General features: G+C 39.3%; 1 protein-coding gene across 4 annotated transcripts in view; it reads right to left on the bottom strand.

Moving 5' to 3' along the window:
* The window catches only part of cep135 (centrosomal protein 135), a 139,684-nt gene that overhangs the window by 8,231 nt on the left and 103,767 nt on the right, over positions 1-27,686 (bottom strand). For all 4 annotated transcript variants that reach the window (XM_067987185.1, XM_067987188.1, XM_067987169.1 and 1 more), the window contains 8 exons: positions 23,290-23,405; positions 22,579-22,733; positions 18,680-18,735; positions 18,414-18,582; positions 13,524-13,634; positions 10,716-10,901; positions 9,217-9,426; positions 4,417-4,619 (listed from right to left, as the gene is read on the bottom strand). In XM_067987185.1, coding sequence (XP_067843286.1) covers positions 4,417-4,619; positions 9,217-9,426; positions 10,716-10,901; positions 13,524-13,634; positions 18,414-18,582; positions 18,680-18,735; positions 22,579-22,733; positions 23,290-23,405 — 1,206 coding nt within the window. The remainder of the gene's footprint in view (positions 1-4,416; positions 4,620-9,216; positions 9,427-10,715; positions 10,902-13,523; positions 13,635-18,413; positions 18,583-18,679; positions 18,736-22,578; positions 22,734-23,289; positions 23,406-27,686) is intronic.

Raw genomic sequence — 27,686 nt, forward strand, 5'->3', positions numbered from 1 at the left:
ATACAAGTCTAACATAACTTTGTTTCTTTTCAATTCCATCCCTCTAGAAATGAACCCCAGTGCTTGGTTTGTTTTTTTCATGGCCTTATTAACCAGTCTTGCTACTTTTAAGGATTTGTGCATCTATACCCCTCGATCCCTTTGCTCCTCTACCCCATTTAGACTCTTATTATCCAAGCTGTATGTGGTCTCCTTATTCTTCCAACCAAAATGTAACACCTCACCTTTTCTATATTGAAATTCATATATCAATTACTTGCCCATTCTGCAAGTTTATCAACGTCATCTTGTATTTTGTCGTAGTCTTCTTCAGTATTTATTAAAACCCCCAATTCGGTGTCGGCCGCAAATTTTGAAATTGTACTTCCGATTCCCCAGTCCAAATTGTTTATGTAAATTGTGAACATCAGTGGTCCCAGCACTGATTGATCCTTGTGGAACACCACTTCCTAACTCTTGGAAACTTTACTCAAAGATGTAATTGAAAAGCATCTAGAGTCTGAGTAGCTATCCTTAACCCCTACGCTCGTTTTCTGTTCAGTAGTTAACTTGCTATCAATTCTACTACTTGTCCCCTGACTTCACATGCTTTGACCTTAGCCATGAGTCTACAATGCGGTACCATATCGAAGGCCATTTGAAAATCCAAATACATTACATCTACTGCATTACCCTCATCAACTCTGTTATTTCTTCAATGAATGCAATAACGTAGGTCAAACATGATCTTCCCTTTTGAAATTCGTGCTGACTATTCTTTATTATATCTTCAGTTTCTAGATGCTTTCAATTACATCTTTGAATAAGGATTCCATTATCTTTCCTACCACCGATGTTAAGCTAACTGGTCTATAGTTCCCTTGACTTAGTCTATCTCTCTTTTTAAATATAGGAACAACATTAGCTGTCCACCAGTCCTCCAGCATTATTCCCTTTTGTAATGAATTTATATTCAGACCGTTTGCAACCGTGGCATCCTGTTTGGCCCCGAGAAGAGCTTCCGACCACATATCCGCTCCATCACCAAGGCCGCCTACTTCCACCTCCATAACATCACCCGTCTCAGTCCCTGCCTCAGCTCATCCGCTGCTGAAACCATCATCCACGCCTTTGTTACCTCTAGAGTGGACTATTCCACTCTCCTGACCGGCCTCCCATCTTCCACCCTCCATTAACTTGAGCTCAACCAAAACTCTGCTGCCCATATCCTAGCTCGCATCAAGTCCCATTCACCCATCACCCCTGTGCTTGCTGACCTACATTGGCTCCCAGTCCGGGAAGACTTCAATTTTAAAATTCTGAACCTTGTTTTCAAATCCCTCATGACCTCGCCCCTCCCTATCTCTGTAACCTCCTCCAACCCTACAACCCTCCGAGATCTCTGCGCTCCTCCAATTCTTGCCTCTTGTGCATGCCTGATTTTAATCACTTCAACATTGGCGGCAGTGCCTTCAGCTGTCTAGGCCCCAAGCTTGGAATTCCCTCCCTAAACCTCTCCACTTCTCTACCTCTCTCTCCTCCTTTAAGACAATCCTTAGAGCCTACCGCTTTGACCAAGCTTTTGGTCACCTGTCCTAATACTTCCTTACATGGCTCGGTGTCAAATTTTGTTTGATAACACTCCTGTGAAGCGCCTTGGGGCGTTTTACTATGTTAAAGGCACTATATAAATGCAAGTTGTTGTTATTGTGTATATCTATGTAATGGTGCCTCTGCTATCTCTTCCATAACATCTTTTAATATGCACGGATGTAATCCATCCGGACCACGGGTTCTATCCTCTCTAAGTTTGATTAGTTTATCAATTATCTCCCCCCCCGCTTCTATCTTAAATGTCTTTATATCTCTTTTTAATCTTGTCTTCTAATGTCATGTCCACCTTGTTAGTCTTCCTGGTAAATGCTGAGGCAAAGTAACTATTCAATATTTCTGTCATTTCACTGTCATTACCTCTGAGTTTATCTTGTGCATCCCTTAGTGGCCCTATCCCCATCTTGATTTTTCTTTTGTTATTTATGTGTCTGTAGAATACGTTACTATTTCTTTTTATATTCCTTGATAATTTAATTTTGTAATTCCTCTTTGCTTTCCTAATTGTTTTTTTGACTTCTTTCCTAACCTCTTTGTATTCCCTTTTGCCATCCTATCCTTTATTGTCTATGTATTTAGTGCATGCCTTTTTCTTTAGTTTCAATTTTACCTTTATCTCTTTATTCATCCATGAAAGAAAGACTTGCATTTACATAGCGCCTTTCACGACCTCAGGATGTCGCAAAGCACTTTACAACCAATTAAGTACTTTTGAAGTGTAGTCACTGTTGTAATGTAGGAAATGCAGCAGCCAATTTGCACACAGCAAGGTCCCACAAACAGCAATGTGATAATAACCAGATAATCTGTTTTAGTGATGTTGGTTGAGGGATAAATATTGGCCAGGACACCAGGGAGAACTTCCCTGCTCTTCAAATAGTGCCATGGGATCTTTTACATCCACCTGAGAGGGCAGATGGAGCCTCGGTTTAACGTCTTATCCGAAAGATGGCACCTCTGACAGTGCAGCAGTCCCTCGGTACTGCACTGGAGTATCAGCCTGCGTTATGTGCTCAAGTCTCTAGAGTGGGACTTGAACCCACAACCTTCTGACTGAAAGGCGACAGTGCTAACCAACTGAGCCACAGCTGACACTGTGGTGTTTCATTATTGGCTAGCTTGTTTTTGTTTTTAGCAGAATATATTTCTCCTGAACTCTACTGATCACCATTTAAAATATTTCCTACTGCCTTTCCTATCTCTGTCAATTTTTTTTTCCAGTTTACCTTCCCTGGTTCCATTCTCATCCCCTCAAAATTAGCTTTCTTCCAATCTATTACTTTGGTCTTTGTCTTACCTATGTCTTTCTCAATCATTATTTTAAACTGTATTATGTTATGATCACTATTGCCTAGATGTTCCCCTAGATTACTTCTCTTATCTGGTCTGGTTCATTCCCCATGACTAGATCCAGCAGTGAAGTACCCTGTACCCCAGACAGCATTGCTGAGATCAGTAGCTCACTATCCTATCACTCTATGGACCAACATGCATTAGGAATCATTAAGATTCCACACAGGTTCTAGGAGGTTACATAGAAATTACTGAAGGGTTTAGCAGATTGCTACAGATTTCTACCAGTTAAATAAGCCGTATATTACACAAACAATATGATTCTACTTTTAACATACTGCAACCTTTCTTTAGTAACTATTTTAACATTTTTTTGTGAATCTAGTGCTTAGCATTTGCTATTTCGGGTACCCAGTGTCAGCATCAAGCACTCTTAGATAACATATAATATGGATAGGTACAGAGTAAAGTTTTCTTCACTGCATCAGTGTAACATTTTCCATTTCCCATACCAGCCAACTTGTGGCTTGTTAGAGCGGGATTGCTGATTTAGTGCCAATCTGTGTTCATTAGAAATTGAATTAAAACTGTCCAAGTTTTCACTACAGGATTGTCAGCAGACAGAGGAGACTTTCATTACATCAGTCTGGGCTGGTTTTGAATCCAAGTGCTAGAGTTAAAAGGATAATCTCCAATGCACTGCACACCAGGCCCCGACTTTCCACATTAATTTGAAGAGGATAGACTCTACATGGCTCTCCAAGAATTTACCTGTTACAGGTTAAGAAAGTCATTTTATAATTAACCCACTGCAACTTCTACAACAACTCTATTCAATGTTTTTATTTTGAATTTTTGATGAGTAGGTTTTTTTTTGAAGAGCTAGATGTAATCAACTGTAAAACTTCACCATTTCTATAGAAGAAAGGTACTTCAGAGGTCCTCAAAGTTTCTGACATCAGTAGATATGTAACTTCTCTTCTCCCTCTCCCCAGTGAACTGACTTCCACTCGGAGGTTACAGGCAGCTATTTGGTTAAGAATGGCTTATCATGTGATGGAGCAGATGTGATGCAATTGGTAACAAGAGTTAGGAAAAAAGACCTGGATGCCACTGTTATGTAGTGAGGGAGAGAGTGGAAATCACAAAGTTCTCTTAAATGAATAAGTACTCCTGTGATTTGCCTACCAATCCTGCACTCCAAAAGTAATTCATCGTGTGAAGCACTTTGAAATGTTGCTGTTGACATAAAGCAACATTTAAGTGCAATTGTTATTTATTTTTTCTGGTCGGACTGGCATTGTACCTGTGTTTTGTGAAATACAACATGTAAAGAACTAGCTACATTTGTAAGTGATATTTTAAGCTTATCTGCCTTATAACAGTAAGACTGTCTAAATATAAATGTGGCCAAACACAACTAGTTTAATTTTGAGGAAAATTCTCAGGACTATTTGGCATAAGAGTTTCAGTAGTTAGGAAAAATTTTTTTACAATAACAGATGCTAATGATATTAAATAAGTACCACTCACACTTTGCTCTCTGCTAGAGTCAGCTTGTCCCCGAGAAGCTGTATTTGTGACTCTTTTTCATGCTTTGTCAGGTGACACTGAAACTCCTTTTCTCGTGTTGATGTCAACAATGTCTCAAGGTTCTTTATTGTGACTCGTTCACTACACATCTGTTTTTTTAGAAGCTCGGCTTCGGACTTCAAATCTTCTAGTTCACTTAAAGTCTGCATAGATATTAGGAAGTGTTTTTAAATAGACAAAAAACATACGCACAACTTATCAGATTCAGGCATACAAGGCAGAATAAAGAAATCAACCAACTTTTCTGCAAAAACATCACATAATGCCAGGTCTCATTACTGGTAAGTGTAGCACAGTGTCGAAGCTTATCTAATGCGTGGATGTTTCAGGTGGCACGGAAAATGGTAGGAACTATAATGTCACAACTAGGCAACTCAGGAATTATGGGCAGTTTGGCAGGAAGATCTCAATCCCAACCAGAAAATCATGAGTCTAATGAAAAGGGGTGTCTGCCACTCCAATTTGCGAGACTTGGTAAACTGTTTCAGTTCTTGGCCAGGATTATGGATGGAACTCTGTTGGGAGAGAAAATATTCCATCTCAAAACATGGGTCACAGAATAGTTCATGCTAATTGAATTTGCCTCCTGATCACGCAGCAGCAGTTTTGAGGAGAAATTGATGTCTCAGAGTCCTTACTGGAGGATGTATGGTATCAATTAGGTCTGCTGGGGGGGGGGAAATGAAAGATGGAAATGGGACAAAAAGAATTTTGTTTTTGAATGGGCATATGCTGGATCTTTTAAAACAATATGATCTTTATATAGTCGGTGTATGCTTTTTCTAACATTCTATAATTCAGAATTTGTTATTCTACTTGATTGAAAATGAAAAAAAGAAATCACAAATGAGGAAAGAACTTAAATAAATTGACAGAAGGGATGCTCAACAACACTTCAGTATGAGCACAAGTGGAATACCTTTAAAGGTACAATGCTGAGCATGCAGAATAATATAGCTAAAATCAACAAGCTCAAACTAAACAAATGTGATCCTAAATAGATTAACAAACACATTAAAAGGGAAATAGAGGAAAAAAAGCAACCTCTATAAATTTTGCAGGGAGAAAAGGGAAGGGATTCACTGGATGAATATAAGAAAAGGCAGATAAAAGGATGATCAGAGGGGCAGAGAGAGAGAGAGAGACCTAGAAAAAAGCACAGCAGTAAAAAACTGTTTCAGTACTATACAGAAAGAGGGCAGTCAGAGAAGTGAAAAGTATAAAAAATGCAAAGGACCTAGAAACTGAGGATGAGCACAAAATAGGTATTATGAATGATTACTTCCACCAAGTATTCAGAAGGGACGATATGAGCAACACGCAGAGATAACCTAAATAAAAGCAATGATTTTGATATTAATGAGATAGAAGTCCTAGAAAGGTCTCAAAAGAAATAAATCACCAGGGATAAATGGTATTTATCCTAGAGTGCTGAGAGAGACTAGGGAGGAGATTTGTGAGGCACCAACATCATTATGAAGGAGTCATTGGACAGAGGAGAGGTTGCAATACATTGGAAACAGGTTAATGTGGCCAAAAAGGTGGCAAAACAGACTCAGGCAACTGCAGGCTATTAGTCTTACTTCTAGATTATCAGGAGTAAACTTGAGGCAATGGCTGAAGGTTAGAAAATAAAAAAAGTTCTAATTTGAGGAGTTATATCAGAATGGGGAATGGGAAGTACTGAGTAGGGGGCCCCAGCGCAGTTTAAAAATAACAAATCTGTTTGACACCGTCCAATTTACAATAATTACCTGGATTTAGAAACTCAATGCAAACTGGTCAAATTTGCAGATGATTCCAAACCAGGAGGGGCAGTGAAATTAGAGGAGGCAGCTCAGAAATTATAGGATGAGTTAGGCAAAATAAGTAAGTGGGCAGAGCAATGTAGATGAAATTTAATGCAGACCAAGTGTAAAGTATTACACATGGAAAGGAAAAATAGGTGTCACATGTATTCCATGAGTGGTGTTAAAGTAATTAAGGACAAAGCTGAAAGAGACCTAGTAGCCTTAATCGATTTGATGCTCAACATGTCCAACCAATACAAAACAGTAACAATATTGAACTACATGGTCAAAACAAGTCAGAGAAAGTCATGGCCAAACTGTACAATGCTCTGGTCAAACTGCACCTAGAGTACAGTTCTAGTCACCGAGATACAGGGGACACTTTCAAGCACTGGAGGTAGTGTAGAGCGGAACCATAGGCTGATCCCTAGTGTCAAAGGTCTGAGTTATGAGGTTAAGATTATAAAAATTTGGGACTTTCAGCCTGGAAAAGGTGTTTTACAGGTGATATTATATTTGTATATTAGTTAAAGTAATGGAAAAGATAAATCCTGAATATTACTTTAAATTAAATTGCAAGAGGAGAACAAGGGTATACAGGTTCAAACTAATAAAAGGTAAATTTAGGACTTATATGAGGAAATTGTTCTTCACAAAGAGCGATCTACATGTGGAATGGACATCCAGATAGAGTAGTGGAGGTGACAACCCTGGAATCATTTATGAAACAACTGGATACTACCATGATGAGAACTTTAGGATCTTTCTGAGTGGATGAATTCATTAAGATGTGCTGAATGGCCTCCCTCATCTGTAATTATTTTGTGAGGAGAGTAAAAATACATGTCGAAAAGATCTATGTTGGAATCAGGAGGAGATTTGGAATTATAATACTATGAGCTACAAAACAAAAACTAAGATCAGGTACCAATAATGCACCGTAGACCAATCTTAAAACACTTGGGTCTTAAGTCTAATCTGTATCCTAGGCCAAATCAATTAACAGTTAACTTCAACTGTTCTTCACTATAAATAAGCTTTGACATTGGGCTTTTGCTTTATCATACTGTATTTAGATGTAAAAAGAATGACTAAACATTGCTTTTTTGCTCATTGGGGAGAGTTGCCGGACTAGAGAAATGACAGAGTAATGAAAAAGGAAATGTTTTTCTTTTGAGTTACATTACAATGTGGTTGTCCTTAGTCTTAAATATTACAAAAATGTATATTTTGAAAAAGACTTGCGCATATATATAGCGCCTTTTATGACCACAGGAAGTCCTAAAGCGCTTTACAGCCAATTAAGTACTTTTAAAGTGTAGTCACTGTTGTAACGTGGGAAACACAGCAGCCAATTTGCACACAGCAAGCTCCCACAAACAGCAATGAGATAATGACCAGATAAACTGTTTTAGCTATGTTGATTGAGGGATAAATATTGGCCAGGGAGAAATCCCCTGTTCTTCTTCGAATAGTGCAGTGGGATGTTTCTCATCCATCTGAAGAAATCCATCTCTGTTTTAATGTCTCATCTGAAAGACGGCAACTCCAACTGTGCAGTGCCCCTCTGTATTACACTGGAGTGTCAGCCTAGGTTATGTGCTCAAGTCTCTGGAATGAAAGTCGTTGAAAGCAACATTTTAGCACCAGGCAACTATGTAAATATTTTCTTCAGTTCTGTATCAGGAAAAAAGGTCACTTATAACTCCATAATGGCTCATTCAAAGGTTAATCTACTAAAGTATCATAACGCAATCCTATCTTACCGTATTGGAGAACTTGCCAAAGAGAGATTACAATATATTCACAATCCATCCTGATAGGCTTTCTGTAAAAATAACTAAACCAAATGACAGCGTATGATGGAGGCACTGGTAACAATAATGGGCCGGATTTTGCCCTGAAAATGACGGCGAGCCTAACAGCGCTCACCATTATTTCAGTGCAAATGACAGAGCAACTTCTGGCGACCACACATGCACAGTTAAACGCAGAAATCCGGACGCTGCTGTACCAGATGTCCTGCTCCTCTGTAAGCTTCGGGGGAAGGATATCTCATTGGCTGACTCACCGTTCAAAGGAACGGAACAGCGTGAAATTCCTGCATTGCATTGATGGATACAAAGTAATCTCGCCAAAAAAAGGTACATCAAGTTCTTTTTTTAAGTCTAAGCACCCTGTTAATGGCATGGTAACTCTTAATGACTGCCAAACAACCTCTCTGGCATTGAAATTTAACTTTTTACAAGTCTAGAGTCTCATTCTTTCAGATTTTAATTGATGTTGGACATTTAAATTTTTTTTTACTTCTTTCTGTCTCTTTTATCTCTGTCTCTTAATTGAATATTTCTTACCCTCTCTTTATTTTGCTTTCTGTAACTGGTCTGACATTGAATTCGCTATTCCTACTCCTGCTCCTATTTCTTACATTCTTAACTTACACTTCTTGTTCTGACTCTGCGTGGCTTAGCAACATACCACCTGCCATCTGATTGGTTATGGGGATCGACGTTGCTTGTCCCGTTCACACAGGTCCCAGATGCCCTGTACAGGGTACTGTGCTGGATTGTGGACCCGATAAGAGGAATTTGCAGTGCAAAAGCCCATGAAAAGTCTATGGGCAAAATCAAATCTACCGAATGATGGGTGCCGTTCGTTTGCTGTTTGAAGTTGACTTGTTTGTAATGTGTTCTTGACCTGCTGCTCCAAAGGCATAACAAATAGTGACTGCAGTGGAAGTACTAAAATGTTACCATCTGGGCTTGTCTTCTTAAAGTCACATTGGTAGCCTGTTATATCTAAGGACACTGGTCCACAAAAGCAGTAAACACGCATACACGATAACTAATGATTATATAGACAGTTCTTGTATTATATTGTCATTTTAATTTAACATCTTTAAAAATCTTAATTTACATTAAAGCTCAGACACTATTTTATCTAACCTTACCCTTTCATGTTCCATATTCTTGGAAGTAAGTTGCCGTGACAACAATTCCTTATTAGAATCCAGTTGGGCACACAATTCTCTGATTGAAGCCAGGTCTCCTAACACATGGCATTTCTCAGCCTGTGTCTGTCGTAGCTCTTCCTCCAGTTTGGACATGTTTTTAGCAGTATGTGAAATCTCTCTCTCATATGTTTGTTGGGCAGATATGTGCTAAATTAAAGAAGAATTTATAGTAACACATGTAAAAATATGCATATATTTGGCACATTGACATTGAACAAACAAAAGTAACCTAAAGTATGAAAGTTAATTGAGGGAGCAAACTGTAAGCAAGTGAATGTGAAAATAAAGAATATTTGATTAACTACCTCCAGTATGGTCTTCCTTACTCTTCGTTAAGAGTTCAACCTCTATATACAATAGGACGTAAACAAACATCGCATGAAGTATAACCACCTGGGGCATTTCTTTTAAGGAAATCAAGGATATGGGGAAAAGGCGGGAAAGTGGAGTTGAGGTAAAAATCAGATCAGCCATGATCTCATTGAATGGCGGAGCAGGCTCAAGGGGCTGAATGGCCTACTCCTGCTCCTATCTCTTATGGTCTTATACCTGGAGCAGTCAGCAATCTTACCCCACTCCACTGTATAATGTTTTGGGCTGAATTTTCACGCCTCCTGACCAGCGGAAATGGGGTGATAGTGCCCCCAAAACCAGGGCCTACCGCTAAGCGGCATCCGAAATCAGTGGTAGGCAGCGCACAGCAGACTTTAATCGTGCTAGAAAAAAAATTAGGGGAAAAACAAGAGTTAATAATGAAAGAGTATTGTTGTGTTTGTCGTGTAAACAAACTTGATAGGAAAAAAACCAATTCAATATCACACAGCAGCATATTGAAGGAAATTGTGCTTGAAAAAGTGTACTGCTGAGGTTTGGAAACTTGACCCGTTGACTGAATGTGTATTCCAATGTGTATTGATCCTGCTGCAAGAAGGCACAATGAATTAAGTGTTTTGATAAACTGTAATAATTTAATAGGATACAGCGCCGGGGCTTTCAGTCAGAGTGTCACTAGCCTTACTAGCCAATCAAACTCCATGAGAATGCCCAGCTCACATTAGCCAAGACTGATTTTTTGGCCTTTTCACGATCAGTTGGGAGCAGCATGTCTTTTTAATGGAATTCCCACCAAATTCTACTTTGCTCAGCAGTGACAGTTCAAAAAGAAAAATATGTCTTCCGATTTGTTTTTAAATAGATCAATTATGTGAAATCTGTGTTGGTTTGAGGATGCTCTGTAAGGTGATCCCACCATTTGATGCTGGTGAACACCTATTTCAACGTCACACAGAAGAGTCCTTCAATCAAAGAAGGCTGTTAATTTACACCAAAAGTACTTCGACAACATGGTTGTTGTATTGCCCAAAATGAGCTATTAGGATACTTGATATGTGTAAAACTACATTTTTAGTTCTACAGACTTTATTGATATCTAATACCTCCTGTATTTCCCTTTCTAGCTTGGTCACTCTTTCCTCAAGATGTCGTCTCTCTGTGTCTATAGACAGGAGCTCCAGTCGAATTGAACTGCTCTCTCCCTCTGCCTGATGGGCTTTATTCTCCCAGTTCTCAGCCTGGTTACTTGCCAGTCGGAACTGCTCCAGCATATGATGGAGCTCTTGTTCCTATTATAAAAAAAGAGACAGTCACCTAAGTATAAGTATTTCAGACTGAAGAATACCTGCACAACATACAGACTAATCCTGATTCGCCTTTCATCATTTTTAGGTACCGATCTATCAGTTCTAATCTAACAGACCCCTGCAGCTATTCCCATTGACAACCATGGCCAACGTAGGATGAATTTTGTATGTGCACTTTACAAATACAGAAAATATTGACATGAGACCTCTAGTTATTGCTTTGCACAAGACAAAATTATTTTAATAGGACAAGTTAATTTCATACAAAACAATGTAGAGCTATCATTCCTCTCCCAGCGCTGTCTGACAGCAATTAGTGCAAAGCGCAAAGGAAGTGCACCCGTAGGGACCAGGAACTGAATGTCCAAACTTTCTCTGGGGCCTCATTTGAATTCTGCAGATGCACGTGGGGCCAGTATTGGTTGCAGCCACAAAGAAGGAGCACTAGGTTCATCTTGAGCGTTAAAAGGTGGCCTTCACCTTAAAGGAGCATGCACTATGAAAAGAAAGCACAATTTTGGGGGATTTCCTGGTGATTGGAACATAAAATATTCAATGTGGCATCCACCAAAAGTTGTGTTCTCTTATTGCTGTGGTTTTCTTCTTTAATAAAATGGTATGATCCATGAGTATTTTCATGCTACTGGGCCATATCTGGGATGGAGTAGCAGCACCTCAAGCAGTGGTTTGGGTGCCCTTAAAGTCTGCCTCAGAGAGAACTGGTAAGAGGCAGCACCGTTGTGCCATGCAGTAGGTAGAGGAACAGGAAAAACAAATGGGGGGTATGAAGAATGATGGTACAGGAATAGGAGGAGGGTGCTGGTTAAAATGTGAGGCTTCTATTTTTATTTCACATGGCATAGAGCAGTTATATGGTCAGGGCAGGCTGGGTGCTTGATGTGTAGTAGATGACAGGTCATCGACCTGAAACGTTAACTCTGTTTCTCTCTCCACAGATGCTTCCTGACCTGCTGAGTATTTCCAGCATTTTCTGTTTATATTCCAGCATCCGCAGTATTTTACTTTTATTTTAGATATTTTGAATACTTGATATCTGTCATCTTCACTCTTGATTTCACCTTGATTTTTTTTTGGTTACTCACTCTCTATTTAGGATACCCTTTATGAAAGATAGCAATGCCATTTTTACTGGTCTGGGTAGCTATTTGGTGGGCAAGAGCAGATCATGTTGATTATCTCCTTAGAATTTCTCTTCCCTCCATTCACGAACCACAACCCCTCTGTTCACCAACTACTTCTTGACAGCCTGGCTAACATCAGAATTCACTGTGCAGGCAAAATGCTGTTTCACCAAAGTCACTACTGATCTTTATTCTTAGTGAAATACAGGATACCCAATGTTCACATTCAGTTATTATAAAATGTACAATATTAGGGAAGCATTAAGAATTTTAAATCAAATTACAATAATTTCCGTTCAATAGAATATATTGCAATTTTCTCAAGTGTTTAAGACACTAAGATATTGCAAATGTTAAACTGGAAATGGAAGTCCACTGAGAATCAATAAGCCTAGGCATGATCTTTGAAGTTTCTGCACTGCAGAAAAATAGAATTAAAACAAAGACGATATGTCTGTTATCAGCCAATAGTATTTTAAAATACAACTTTCAATTTTTGCAGCTTGAGCCATTTAAAAGCAAGATAATGCAGGTAACAGATGTTAATTTCAATGAGGACTGGCCTTTAAATCTGAATCTACAGTACTGATGGCAGTTTGCACAGTTTATTCAGAAAGCAAGGCAATTTGTTCTGGAGACATATTTGGAACTAAAATTAATTTTCTACAGCAATTATTAGTACTGTAACTATATTACACAGCTTGGGTGCATTTTCCATCCATTCAAAATTCTATTAAGATTTTTTCCATGTTCTATATTCTAAATATGGCAACCAGTTACATTTGCAATCAGATATTATATCCATTCAATTAAATATTTAACTGAACTTTTGGATAAATTCATAAAAATAGCTCTACTTCCTACCCAAATGTGTGTTCTATATCTTATACAAAAGCATATCAAGATTGCATTGACTTTGACTCATTTAAGATTACTTTGACCAATCGGTAAATAAAACAATAGCTGACTGAATAAATTAAAGGCCAAAAGATGCATTTCATTGTGCTTTACTATTACAATGTCACAATTCTTCGGTCAGCAGGATCCCTGCGAACAAATTATTTTGTGTTCGGTTGGTTGAGTGACAATCCAATCAACTGGTTGAAAAAATATAAAATAATTTGTTAGAGAATCATGAGAGGCTTACGTTAAGAATCCAGCTGTAAGAAAACAAAGACATTATTATATGGAATATATAGCACAGAAACAGGCCATTTGGCTCAACAGGTCCATGCTAGTGTTTATGCTCCACATGAGCCTCCTCCCTCCCTACTTCATTAACCCTATCAGCATATCCTTCTATTCCTTTCGCCCTCATGTGTTTATCTAGCTTTCCCTTAAATGCATCTATGCTAGTCACCTCAACTACTCCTTGTGGTAGCAAGTTCCACATTCTAACTACTAACATGGTTAATAACATAAAAATGTACTAGGTTTCTTCTCATCTTTTACCACTTCTTACCTTGGCAACCATTAAGCTCTCTATTCTTGCCACCTCATTGATGTAGCTATGCACTCTTGATTTGAATTCATCCTTTTCATGCAAAGCTTGTTCTAGCTCATTGTTGATTGCCTAGGATGAAGATTAGTGAAGGTTACCAGTAAGTTCTGTATTAATTTAGTATAATAGATACATAATTACTAAACTACTTAGTGTAGAGACAAGAAAGTGCAAAACAATCTCAATTATCTTAGGTTATATTTTCTGATCACTGCATTCACCATTCCTAAAACAAAAAAATTAAATTTAGATAGGGTGCTTTTTGGATGGCATCAGATAATGGCCCCATTTCATCTGTGCCTAAAGTAACTCATACACAAGGTGCTCATACCAACTGTTAGCAAACTAATCAGAAGTGAAATAAGGAGGAAGAACTGATACAAATTCTGAATAGTGAAGAGGTTCACTCTGATGAATAGGAACATACGGAAATATGTTAAAAAGCTAGTTGGAAAGGCAAAGAGGGACCTGAAAAAAAAGCATTATTGCAGACATAAAATAAAACAGCAAGAAATTTATTCAGTATTATAACAGAAAGAGGGTAATCAATGACGAGGTGAGAACCCTAAAAGATGTTAATGGCTTTAAACAAAGGAGAAGCACAAAACAGCTAATATATTGAATGACAGTTTCCTCCAAGTACTCACTGAGGAAAACATGAACAGGCCCTCCCCAAATAGCACAGAGTTAACAACTTCGACATAAATGAATTGAAGTCCGAGACCAGCTACAAGAGATTACAACAAACAAATCCCCAGGAATAAATGGTCGTAAACTACATCCTTAAGAGGGACAAGACAGATTTGTGAGGCATTGATGTTCATGAAGAGGAAGTCAATGAACACTAGCATGGTTGCAGTAGATTGATAGAGTGACAAAGCAGATGCAGGCAATGACAGACCCATTAGTCTTCCTTCAATATTGGGTAAAATAGTGGAATTAATCAGGAGTAAACTTGAGGCAGAAATTGACCACAATGGACTGGGCAGAACTGTTAACAGATAAAACCACAGATGAACAGTGGGAAGTGTTCCAAGAGGTATTTGGTTCAATTAAAGACCTGTACATACCCCTAAAGGGCAAGAGCTCCACGCATGCAATTAAACAACCTTGGTCAACAAAACAGGCGAGAAATAGTATAAAACTAAATGAAAGGGCTTGTACAAATGCAAAGAATAGTGGTGATCTCGCGGGCTCGGAGAGATATAAAGAACAGCCAAGGGATACAAAGAAAGTAGTAAGAGCTGCAAAAAGGGAACACGAGAAAAAACTTGCGAGGGAAATCAAGGACAATACTAAAGGTTTTAACAAGTATATTAAGAGAAAGAGGGTGGCTAAGAGTAATGTAGGCCCCTTAAAGACAGACACAAGTGATACTGTAATTGAAAATAAGGAAAAGGCTGACTCGCTAAATAATTACTTTGTATCAATCTTCATTGTAAAGAGGATAAAGTGCCAGAAGTACGAGAAAAACTAAAACTAAAAATAAACTTACTAGATTTAATATAAGTAAAAAAAATAGTAATGGAGAAAATAATGAGATTGAAGATAGACAAATCTCCAGAACCTGATGATTTCCACCCCAGGGTGTTAAAAGAAACAGGAGAGGAAATTGTAGATGTTTTAGTCATGATCTTCCAAAACTTTCTTGATTCAGGAATTGTCCCCTTGGATTGGAAAATTGTCAATGTCACTCCATTATTTAAGAAGGGTGGAATAGATAAACCAGGAAATTATAGATCTATTAGTCTAACATCTGTTGTGGGGAAGGTACTAGAATCTGTTATTAGGGATAGAGTGACTGAGCACTTGGACAAGTATGACTGATCAGCGAGAACTAACATGGATTTGTAAAGGGTAAGTCATGTCTAACGAACCTAGTTGAATTTTTTGAGGCGATCACTAACATGATAAGGGAGTGTTTGTGGATGTTATCTATATGAACTTGCAGAAGGCATTCGACTTAGGAAAAATGGAAGCATATGGAATTGGAGGCAACCTTTTGACATGGGTAGGGAATTGGAGACAGAGTAGAGATAATGGGTATGTACTTAAATTGGCAGGATGTATTTAGTGGTGTCCTCCAAGGATCTGTACTGGGGCCTCAGCTTTTCACTACATTTATAAATGACTTAGATGAAGGAATAGACAGCCGTATATCCAAGTTTACTGACAACACAGTAAGTAGTGTAGATCGGAGCAGAAAGTTGCAAAGGGACATTGACAGATTAAGTGAGTGTGCAAAACTGTGGCAGATGATGTCCAATGTGGGGAAGTGCGAGGTCATCCACTTTGGACCTTAAAAAGATAGATCAGAGTATTTTCTAAATGGTGAAAAGCTAGGAAGTGTGGAGGAGCAGAGAGATTGAGGGGTCCATATATAGAAATTACTAAAAACTAGTGGACAGGTGTAAAAGAAATTGAAAAGACGACTGGAATACAGTCTCCTTGAGATAAAGGCTAACATTCCAAAGGGGTGGAAGTTATGCTACAGTTGTATAAAGCTGTGGTTAGATCACATCTGGATTACCGCATTCAGTTCTGGGCATCGTACCTCAGGAAGCATATATTGGCCTTGGAGGGGGTGCAGCACAGATTCACCAAAATGATACCTGGGCTAAAAAGGGTTAAATTATGAGGACAGGTTGTATAGAGTAGGCATGTATTCCCTCGAGTATCAAAGATTAAGGGATGATATAATTGAGGTGTTTAAGATGACTAAAGGATTTGACAGGATAGATAGACAGAAACTATTTCCTCTGGTGGGGGAGTCCAGAACAAGAGGGTATAATCTTAAAACTAGGGCTCGGCCGTTCAAGGGTGATGTCAGGAAGCACTTCTTCACACAAAGGACAGTGGAAATCTGGGACTCTCTCCCCAAAAAAGCCATTGAGGCTAGGTCAACTGGAAATTTCAAAACTGAGATAGATAGATTTTTGTTAGGCAAGGGTATTAAGGGATGTGGAACCAAGGCAGGCGAATGGAGTTAATATACAGATCAGCCATGATCTAACTGAATGGCCAAACAGGCTCCAGGGGCTGAATGGCCTATTCCTGTTCCTATTAACAGATAAATGTATGATAACCTAGTAAACAGCAACCAAGAAAGAATCAGGTTGGTGGGGGTCCCAACTAATCAACTTCCTTGACTTTTTTGTGAAAATAACATCCCAAATGGATTGTGGAAAGCCCTATGATGTAATGTACCTATACTTCCAAAAGGCATTTGACAAATTTCTGCACAAATCACTACTAGTTATGCTAAAAGTGGTAGGGATTCAAGGTAAAATTTGGGAAAGGATAAAAAGTTTACCGAGGGGTAGAAAGCAGCAGACACTTATTAGAGGAGCTACGCCAGGGTGAGGGTGATGTCTACTGAGTGGGATGCACAAGGGTTAGGACCCCTACTGCTTCCAATTTACATTAATGACTTGGATTTAGAAATTGGATGCAAACTAATCAAATTTGCAAATGACACCAAACTAGGAGAGGCAGTTAATTCTGTTGAGGCACCTTAGTAATTACAAAATGAATTAGATAAAATATGTAAGTGGGAAGAATGATGGCAGATGGAATTTAATGACAACAAGTGTAAAGTACTACACATGAAAGAAAAACGGGTAACACAAGTGCTTCAAGAATGGTTTGAAATAGCTAGTATGAAGCTTATAAAGATCTGGGGGTCTTAGTAGATGTGATGTTCAACATGTCCAGCCACAAAGGAACAGCAATCAACAAACCAAATAGAATATTGAACTATGTAGCCAGTAGAGTACAAGTCAAAGCAAGTCATGTTCAAACTGCTCAGTACTGTGGTCGGACCATACCTCAAGTAATGTCTACAGTTCTACTGGACAAAACACAAAGACAACATTCAAGCCCTGGAGGCAGTTTAGACAAGAGCCACAAGTCTGGTCTCTAGTATCAGAAGAATGCGTTATGAGGAACGACTGGAGAAACTTGGGTCTTTTCCTCCTTGAAAGAAAGAAGCTGTAAAAGGGTAGATTTGGAAAACTACTTCAAAATAAACTTTGAGAGTAGGACAAGGGACACAGATCCAAACTAGTAAAAAGCAAATTTAGGACGAATTCCAGGAAGTGCTTCACGTAAAAAAATGATCAATACATCGAATGGACTTCTGGGTAGAGCAAAGGAGGCAAAAAATCTGAAAACATTTAACAAATTGGATGCTGTGATGGTGAACTGTAGGATCTTTCTAGATGGATGAGCTAAGTAGGCCCAAATGGCCTTCCACATCTGTATTTATTTTTCAATCTCATGATTATGGAGCGTTTTATCAGTTTTTTTGTATTGCACCAGAGGCAACAGCATTACTGCACCATCAGATCCAATTTTTGTGGAGAACGCAGTTGGAATCACTATGAATTTGGCATATTTATACTCAAGATTTTCATGCCGCATTTACACCCTACAATTGTAAATATGACATGTCATAGTGGCGTGAAACCTATGATTGGATTGCAAAGCTTTGGTGCTGACTTGATTCTAGTGTGCATACTCCAGGATGGTTTACATTGTGAAATAACATCTGGAGTTGATTCAATACCAGATTTAGTCTGGAAAAAAAAATTGCAAATATTTTATCACCTTGCATGGATATCCAGGTACTTGCATGAAATGCAAAAATTACATTGAACACTACAATTAAGCACTCATAAAACAGATTGAACTCAAATGTTTTAATATATGTTTTTAAGAAATCACTCAAATTTAAAAGCGAAGTTCAAATACAGTTTTGTGTGTTTAAAAGAGCGTTTCTTGATAACAAGTATGGATAAAGGAGTTACTATTTGTACTTCATTAAATGCTTAAACAAATAATTCATATTACCTGATTTTCCCTCGTCATTTGAGCCAAGTCATCTTGTAAACAACGATTTTCTTTAAAAGCATCATCTCGAGACTGTTCCAATTCCTCCAAGTCCTTATGAATGGAATCTAGCTGTCGACGTAAGGAATTTATTTCCCTGTCTCGGTTACTTAGAGTGTCGTTCAAAAGACTGATTATTAAAAATGAAGATTTAAAAAAAATGAATATCAAGTTTAAAAAAATAAAAGTTTGTACCCCAATTCTGTTGTGTTAACTACTGTACTTACTCAAGAGCAGATTCCAGTTCAGTCACAGTAATCTTCATATTAGTTATGGCCTTTTCCTATAAAAGGAGAAAACACTAAGTGTATCGGTCACATTTATGAGCAATGGAAAACAAGACGCGTCATTAGTGCACCAGAAAAGTTCAAATTCACTCTGTTGACTTCACTCTGCGGAAAAAATATGAACTGTGTTTTTTTTCCTTATTCTATTCTCATGCCTTCAATCTTAACACAGTGTCTGGGATGAGAGAGGTTTTGACTGAAATATTGAACTACTATACATAATCTAATGAGGATCTAAAATTGCAATTTGGTTTTGTGACTGCACCAACTTTCTTGGGAAGGGAATGAATAATGCATGTCTTCTAAATTTGGCACAAGAGTCATGGTTTCACATTATAACCTAGAAGTTTCAGCTCAGAAGGAGTCATTCAACCTATCATGTTTGTGCTAGTTCTTTGCTGGAGCAATCCAAAGTGAATCCCACTGCCCAGCTCTCTTCCCATAGCTTTATATGTTCCTCTCCTTCAAATGTAAGTACATTCTACTATTAAAAGAGGCTATTCTCTGCTTCAGCTGCCCTTTGCATAAGGGCAGTCACAATGTGTACATTTTAAAAATGAAATTCAAACACATTGTGTTTTCCAATAGAGTGCTAAAGATACCTTCAAATATTTGTTTCCTATTGCACTGTCTGAAGTGGCAACAGATCATGTTATTACAGATCATGTTAGTTCTACTTGAATGAAGCTCAACAGAAGCTTGAGGAACAGCACCTCATCTTTCGATTAGGCACTATACAACCTTCCGTACTCAACACTGATTTCAATAACTTCAGATCATAACCACTGGTCCCATTTTTTCAGACAGCAGGTGCTGGCTGTTGCCATTTACAGCTCCTCGAGACCCATCTTCTGTTTCTTTACTTGTCCCATTACCACCCTCCTTGCCTTGCACCATCATCCTTTTTGTCATTTAATCACCCCTGCTCTCCACTCTATCACAGACCTTCCCTTTTGTTCTTTCCTCCCCCCCCACCCCGCCCACACCTTTGCCTGGCTCTGTACTTGCTTATAAAATGATAAATCTTTAACTTATTCCAGTTCTGACGAAAGGTCATCGACCTGAAATGTTAACTCTGTTTCTTTCTCCACACATGCTGCCTGACTTGCTGAGTATTTCCAGCATTTTCTGTTTTTATTTCATGTTATTACTGTTGACTTGTGAGAAGGCAACAATGAAATGAAGAAGTTGGATTAGCAAAGCAGAATACGGAAGCAAGATGATTCGAGCACTGGGGACGTGCATAATGCCACCATGCTCAATAACTTTCCCAAGGGTAAGTGGACACCTCAGAAATTCTGCAAAGTTACAGACAACAGTGGGTATTATACATTTGCAGTTTCAGCTTTCTATAGCCTCTTGGGAAACCTGCCACCCTTGCTTGCACACCACTGTTGGAATAATTGTTCACATCCCTCTCCTTTCCAGAGTCATACAGCAGTTTGGGTTCCGCCAGAACCACTCGGCTCCAGACCTCATTACAGCCTTGGTCCAAACATGGACAAAAGAGCTGAATTCCAGAGGTGAGGTGAGAGTGATTGCCCTTGACATCAAGGCAGCATTTGATCATGTGTGGCACCAATAAGCCCTAGTAAAATTGAAGTCAAAGGGAATCAGGGGGAAAACTCTCCAGTGGCTGGAGTCATACCTAGCACAAAGGAAGATGGTAGTGGTTATTGGAGGTCAATCATCACAGCCCCAGGACAATGCTGCAGGAGTTCCTCAGGGCAGTATCCTCAGCCCAACCATCTTCAGCTGCTTCATCAATGACCTTCCCTCCATCATAAGGACAGAAATGGGGATGTTCGCTGATGATTGCAGTGTTCAGTTCCATTCACAACCCCTCAAATAATGAGGCAGTCCGAGCCCGCATGCAGCAAGACCTGGACAACATCCAGGCTTGGGCTGATAAGTAGCAAGTAACATACGTGCCAGACAAGTGCCAGACAATGACCATCTCCAACAAGAGAGAGTCTAAACACCTCCCCTTGACATTCAACGGCATTACCATCGCTGAATCCCCCACCATCAATATCCTGGGGGTCACCATTGACCAGAAACTTAACTGGACCAGCCATATAAATACTGTGGCTGCAAGAGCAGGTCAGAGGCTGGGTATTCTGCGGCGAGTGACTCACCTCCTGACTCCCCAAAACCTTTCCACCATCTACAAGGCACAAGTCAGGAGTGTGATGGAATACTCTCCACTTGCCTGGATGAGTGCAGCTCCAACAACACTCAAGAAGCTCGACACCATCCAGGACAAAGCAGCCCGCTTGATTGGCACCTCATCCACCACCCTAAACATTCATTCCCTTCACCACCGGCACACAGTGGCTGCAGTGTGTACCATCCACAGGATGCACTGCAGCAACTCGCCAAGGCTTCTTCGACAGCACCTCCCAAACCCGCGGCCTCTACCACCTAGAAGGACAAGAGCAGCAGGTACATGGGAACAACACCACCTGCACGTTCCCCTCCAAGTCACACACCATCCCGACTTGGAAATATATCGCCATTCCTTCATCGTCGCTGGGTCAAAATCCTGGAACTCCCGTCCTAACAGCACTGGAGGAGAACCTTCACCACATGGACTGCAGTGGTTCAAGAAGGCGGCTCACCACCACCTTCTCAAGGGCAAGCAGGGATGGGCAATAAATGCTGGCCTTGCCAGCGACGCCCACATCCCATGTACGAATAAAAAAAAGCACAGGAGACCATTCAGCCCATTGTGTCTGTGCCAGCTCTTTGAAAGAGCTATCCAATTAGTCCTACTCCCCATCTCTTTTCCCATAGCCCTGCAAAATGTTTCCGTTTCAAGTATATATTAAATTCCCTTTAGAAAGTTACTATTGAATTTGCTTTCAACACCCTTTCAGGCAGTGCATTCCAGATCATAACAACTCACTGAATAAAAAAATTCTCATCTCCCCTCTGGCTCTTTTGCCAATTACCTTAAATCTGTACCCTCTGGTTACCGACACTCCTGGCGGTGGAAACTGTTTCTCCCTATATACTCTATTCAAAGCCCTTCATAATTCTGAACACCTCTTAAATCTCCCCTTAACCTTCTCTGCTTTAAGGAAAATAATCCCAGCTTCTCTAGTCTCTCCACATAACTGAAGCCTCTCATCCCTGGTACCATTCTAATAAATCTCCTTGCACCCTCTCTAAGGCCGTGACACCCTTCCTGCAACTCAGTGAGCAATGTCACCGGAGAGTCTGCTAGTGTTCTGTAAACTTACAATGTGGATTATTATAAATTAGTGTAGTATTATGAGCATTTCGAACACACGTTCAAGAACATTGTTTGAGCCAATTGCTTGACCAGAATCTTTCAGCAGTTGGATCAGCTGCTAATTTAGTTCTACTTAAATGGCCGGAGAGTACGGAAGATGCTGTTGATTCTGGACACATTCACTAATTTTTTTTAATACCAATGTTAACTTCCCTCATCCCTTCTCTCACCTCTGGGCTATTTGAACTTCTATTGTCACTAGATGTCTCCAAATTTTTCTTTAATCAAAAATTAAAATGTTTTCCACATTGCCGGACAATTCAAGCCCCACAATTCTGCATTTATTCATCTGACTAAAAGCTCATTATCAGAAAAGGGAGGACACTAATTTAGTCACGACTGGATTCAATAGCATGTCCCAAAGGTGAAAGGACAGTTTATTTTTGAATATGAATTTTTATGGGTTTATTGTTTTATGGCAAGTTGTTTACTTCCAGCAGTGAGTCGCAAACTGCCAGATATTATAATCTGCTTACTGAATGTTGAACTCACAACAGAAAGATTAACTTAACAATGGAACGTGAAATATTAGTATATTTACCCGGTTGGTAAGGTTATCCTCTAAAATAGCAATTTTCTCGGTTTTGTCATCCATAGCTTCCTGCAGGCAATCCTTTTCCTGGTCTAGAGCAGATATTGTACTTTTTAATAAGCTGACTTCTTCTCGCTGAGCAGAATTCTGTCTACTGAACTCACCTATGCAACAAAATACAGTACATGAAAATACAGAATGTTTTATGCTGGTTAGAAAACTTGCAATCCATTTGCACTAATGTCTACATAGGAACTTGAGTGTTATATTTAGGTCTTATTTTATAGACAGTAAAAGCACATAGAGCACTCACAAATACAATGCACAACATAACACGTTCTCAGTTCCACTCAGTCAATGGCTCTATCAGCCCCACCATTGATGGCTGTGCCTTCAACTGCTGAGGTCCCATGTTCTGGAATGTCCTACCCCTCTGCATCTCCCTCGCCTCCTTTAAGACCCACTGCTTTTGGCCACCCTCCTCATATCTCCTTCTTTGGCTAGGCATCCATTTTTTGATTCTGCCTTTGTGAAGTTCCTTGGGCATTTTTCTATGTTAAAAGTGCCATATAGATACAAGTTGTTGTGTTATTTTTCAACATTTTAAACTCCAATATAAATTTCTAGAGGTCCGGATTTAACAGTTACTGATTTTGTACATAAATGTTTTGAATTCTTAATTAATGTGGTTCATTAGATTCAGTTTTACATCGTTATTACCTAGTCTCTCCTCATGTCTGGCAATTCGGTCTTGAAATGCTTGAAGCTCTTTTGCTTTCATAGCCAACCGATGCTGCGTGTCTGCAAGAGATTTCTCCAGGTGTTGATTCAGCAACCTAAAGCATTAATACAATGCAGCCATTTGTTACTAAAGATCATTTACAGATACCTACAGACATGTTTAGCAACAGAAACCAATGACCACTCAAATGCACCATTGGATTTACCTTTGAATTTGGGAACTTGACCTGTGCATATCCCACTGGCAAGGGTGTCCCCTGACCCATGAAACAGTGGCAGCATCGTCTCACTACCCAATTAACCTGACTTACTGTCCTTCCTTCCATCATGTTCTTTCTTTCATGTTTCCCTGAAAGTGTTAGGGAATGGAATGCCTCTGGACAAAGATGTCCAACCTTTTGTAGCAGCGGTTCACCCATTTGCCACACTAGTGAGTGGGTCATGCAGGATGCTGACTGAACACTATGCCCAACACAATCACTTTCTTTTCCAATAAAACATTTCCACGTTTATTGCAGAAACATTCTCAGACATTTTGCAATTTCAGTTTTTGAATGCTACTTCTGGGCTTTATAGAATTACATAGAATTTACAGCAGAGAAACAGGCCATTTGGCCCAACAGGCCCAAGCTGGTGTTTATGCTCCACAAGAGCCTCCTCCCACCCTTCTTCATCTAACCCCATCAATATATCCTTCTATTCCTTTCTCCCTCATGTGTTAATCTAGCTTCCTCTTAAATGCATCTATGCTTGTCAACTCAACTACTCCTTGTGGTAGCGAATTTCACATTCTAACCACTCTCTGGGTAAAGATGATTCTCAATCTATTGGATTTATTAGTGACTTTCTTGTATTTATGGCCCCTAGTTCTGGTCCCCTGCAAGTGGAAACATCTTTTCTATGTCTACCCTATCAAACTCTTTCACAATCTTAAAGATTTCCATCAAGTCACCCCTCAGTCTTCTCTTTTCTAGCCCAAGCCTGTTCAATCTTTCCTGATAGGTATAACCTCTCAGTTCTGGTATTATCCAGTAAGTCTTTTTAGCACCTTCTCCAGTGCCTTTATATCCTTTTTAGAAGAGACCAGAACTGTTCACAGTACTCCAAGTGTGGTCTAACCAAGGCTCTACAAGTTTAATATAACTTCCCTGCTTTTCAATTCTATCCCTCTAGAAAAGAACCCCAGTGCTTTGCTTGCTTTTTAAAAAAAAAATGGCCGTATTAACCTGCGTTGCTACTTTTAGCGTTTTGTGTATCTATACCCCCAGCTCCCTCTGCTCCTCCACCCCATTTAGACACTTATTTTCCAAGGAGTATGCGGCCTCCTTATTCTTCCTACCAAAATGCACCACCTCACACTAATCTATATTGAAATTCATTTGCCAATTACACGCCCATTCTGCAAGTTTATTAATGTCTTAATGTATTTTTGTCGCAGTCCTCCTCAGTATAAACTATACCCCCCAATTTGATGTCCTCTGCAAAATTTGAAATTGTACTTCCGATTCCCGCGTCCAAATCGTTTATGTAAATGCTGAACAACGGTGATCCCAGCACCGATCTTTGTGGGACACCACTTCCCACCTTTTGCCAGTCTGAGTAACTACCTTTAACCCGTACTCTGTTTTCTACTTTGTAGCCAGCTTGCTATACATTCTGCTACTTGTCCCTGACTCCACCTGCTCTGACCTTAGTCATGAGTCTACAATGCGGTACCTTATCGAAGGCCTTTATTACATCTACAACATTACCCTTGTCTATCCTTTGTTACTTCTTCAAAGAATTCAATAAGGTTGGTCAAGTATGACCGTCCCTGTTGAAATCCGTGCTGACTACTCTTATTATATTTTCGGATTCTAGATGTTTTTCTATTACATCTTTGAGTAAAGTTTCCACTATCTTTCTTACCACCGACGTTAAGCTAATTTGTCTATAGTTCCCTGAGCTTGTTCTATCTCCCTTTTCAAACATATTACAATCACATTAACTGTCCACCAGTCCTCTGGTACTATTCCCTTTTATAATGAATTTTTATATATACATAATAGTGCCTCTGTTAGCTCTTCCCTAACTTCTTATAATATGCGCGGATGCAATCCATCTGGTCCAGGGGTCTTATCCTCTCCAAAACTGATTAGTTTATCAATTATCTCCCACCTTCTTTCTTAAATGTCTTCATTTTTAAAAATCTCTTCTTCTAATGTCATGCCCACCTTGTTAGTCTCCCTAGCAAATACTGAGAAGTAATTATTTAATATTTCTGCCATTTCACTATCATTACCTGTGAGTTTATTGTGTGTATCCCTTAATGGCGCTATCCCTATCCTGATTTTTCTTTGTTATTTAAGTGTCCGTAGAATACTTTACGATTTCTTTTTATATTCCTTGATAATTTAATTTTGTAGTTTCTCTTTGCCTTCCTAATTGTTTTTGTGACTTCTTTTCAAACCTTTTCATATTCCCTTTTGTCATCTTCTCCTTTGTTGTCTATGTACCTAGTGTATGCCTTTTTCTTTAGTTTCAATTTTGCCCTTATTTCTTTATTCATCCATGGTGAGTCATTACTGGTTAGTTTGTTCTTGCCTTTTATAAGGCCATAAGAGATAGGAGCAGGAGTAGGCCATCCGGCCCCTCGAGCCTGCTCCGCCATTTAATGAGATCATGGCTGATCTGATTTTTACCTCAACTCCACTTTCCCACCTTTTCCCCATATCCTTTGACTTCCTTGCTGATCAAAAATTTGTCTATCTCAGCCTTGAATGTATTCAATGACTCAGCTTCCACAGCTTTTTTGGGTAAAGAATTCCAAAGATTCACGACCCTCTGGGAGAAGAAATTCCTTCTAATTTCCATCTTAAACGGGCAGCCCCTTATTCTGAGACTATGTCCCCTAGTTTTAGATTCCCCCATGAGGGGTAACATCCTTTCACCATCCACCCTATCGGGTCCCCTCAGAATCTTGTGTGTTTCAATAAGATCTCCTCTCATTCTTCTAACCTGTACAATCTTTCCTCATAAGACAACTCTTCCATACCCGGAATCAACCTAGTGAACCTTCTCTGAACTGCCTCCAATGCAAGTATGTTCTTCCTTAAATAAGGGCACCAGAACTGTACGCAGTACTCCAGGTGTGGTCTCACCAGCACCCTATAGTTGTAGCATGACTTCCCTGCTTTTATACTCCATCCCCCTAGAAATAAAGGCCAATATTCCGTTTGCCTTCCGGATTACCTGCTGCACCTCTATGTTGACTTTTTGTGCTTCATGTATGAGGACACCCAGATCCCTCTGTACTGCAGCATTTTGTAGTATTTCTCCATTCAAATAATATTTTGCTTTTTTATTTTACCTCCCAAAGTGGATGACTTCACATTTTCCCACATTATATTCCATCTGCCAAATTTTTGCCCATTCGCTTAACCTCTCAATATCCCTTTGCAGACCTTTGTGTCCTCTTGGCAACTTGCTTTTCCACCTATCTTTGTATCATCAGCAAATTTGGTCACAAGGCACTCTGTTCCTTCATCCAAGTCATTGATATATATTATAAATAGTTGAGGCCCCAGCACTGAGCCCTGCAACACCCCACTAGTTACAGATTGCCATTTTGAAAATGACCCTTTTATCCCGACTCTTTGTTTTCCGTTAGTTAGCCAATCCTCTATCCATGCCAGTATATTACCACCAACACCATGAGCTCTTATCTTGTGCAGTAATCTTTTATGTGGCACCTTATCAAATGCCTTTTGGAAATCCAAATATACTGCATCCATTGGGTGCGACATATTTTTCCTGGACTCTATTGTTCACTGTTTTAAATGTTTCCCACTGCTGTTCTATTTCTGTTGGTCAGTAAATTTTCCCAGTTTATTTTCCCTAGTTTCATTCTCATCCCCTGAAAAATCAGCTTTTTTCCAACTTATTACTTAGGTCTTTGTCTTACTTATGTTCTTCTCCATCTTTATCTTAAACCTTATTATGTTGCGAATGTTATTACCTAGATGTTCCCCTGCGCTTACTTCTCTTATCTGTTCTGGTTCATTTCCCATTACTAAATCCAGCAGTGCTTCCTCTCTTGGGTGAGAAATGAGTCCTGCACATATTGTAAAAACTCCATTCCCTGTACCCCTTCACCTACCTCTTCTTGCCAGTTTATTTGGGGGTAGTTAAGATCTCCCATGATTATTAATTCCATGTCCTTTACTCATTTCACATATTTGCTTACATATTTCTTCCTCCACCTCTTTTCCACTATTAGGTGGTCCGTAGCGTGATTGATCCTTTCTTATCTTTTATTTCAATCCATATGGATTCTGTTTCTATCCTTCTGTTAGTTATGTCCCTTTTTTCTACTGCTATTATGTTACCTCTAAATA

Source organism: Heptranchias perlo, chromosome 1, assembly GCF_035084215.1.
Source record: "Heptranchias perlo isolate sHepPer1 chromosome 1, sHepPer1.hap1, whole genome shotgun sequence".
NCBI lineage: Eukaryota > Metazoa > Chordata > Chondrichthyes > Hexanchiformes > Hexanchidae > Heptranchias > Heptranchias perlo.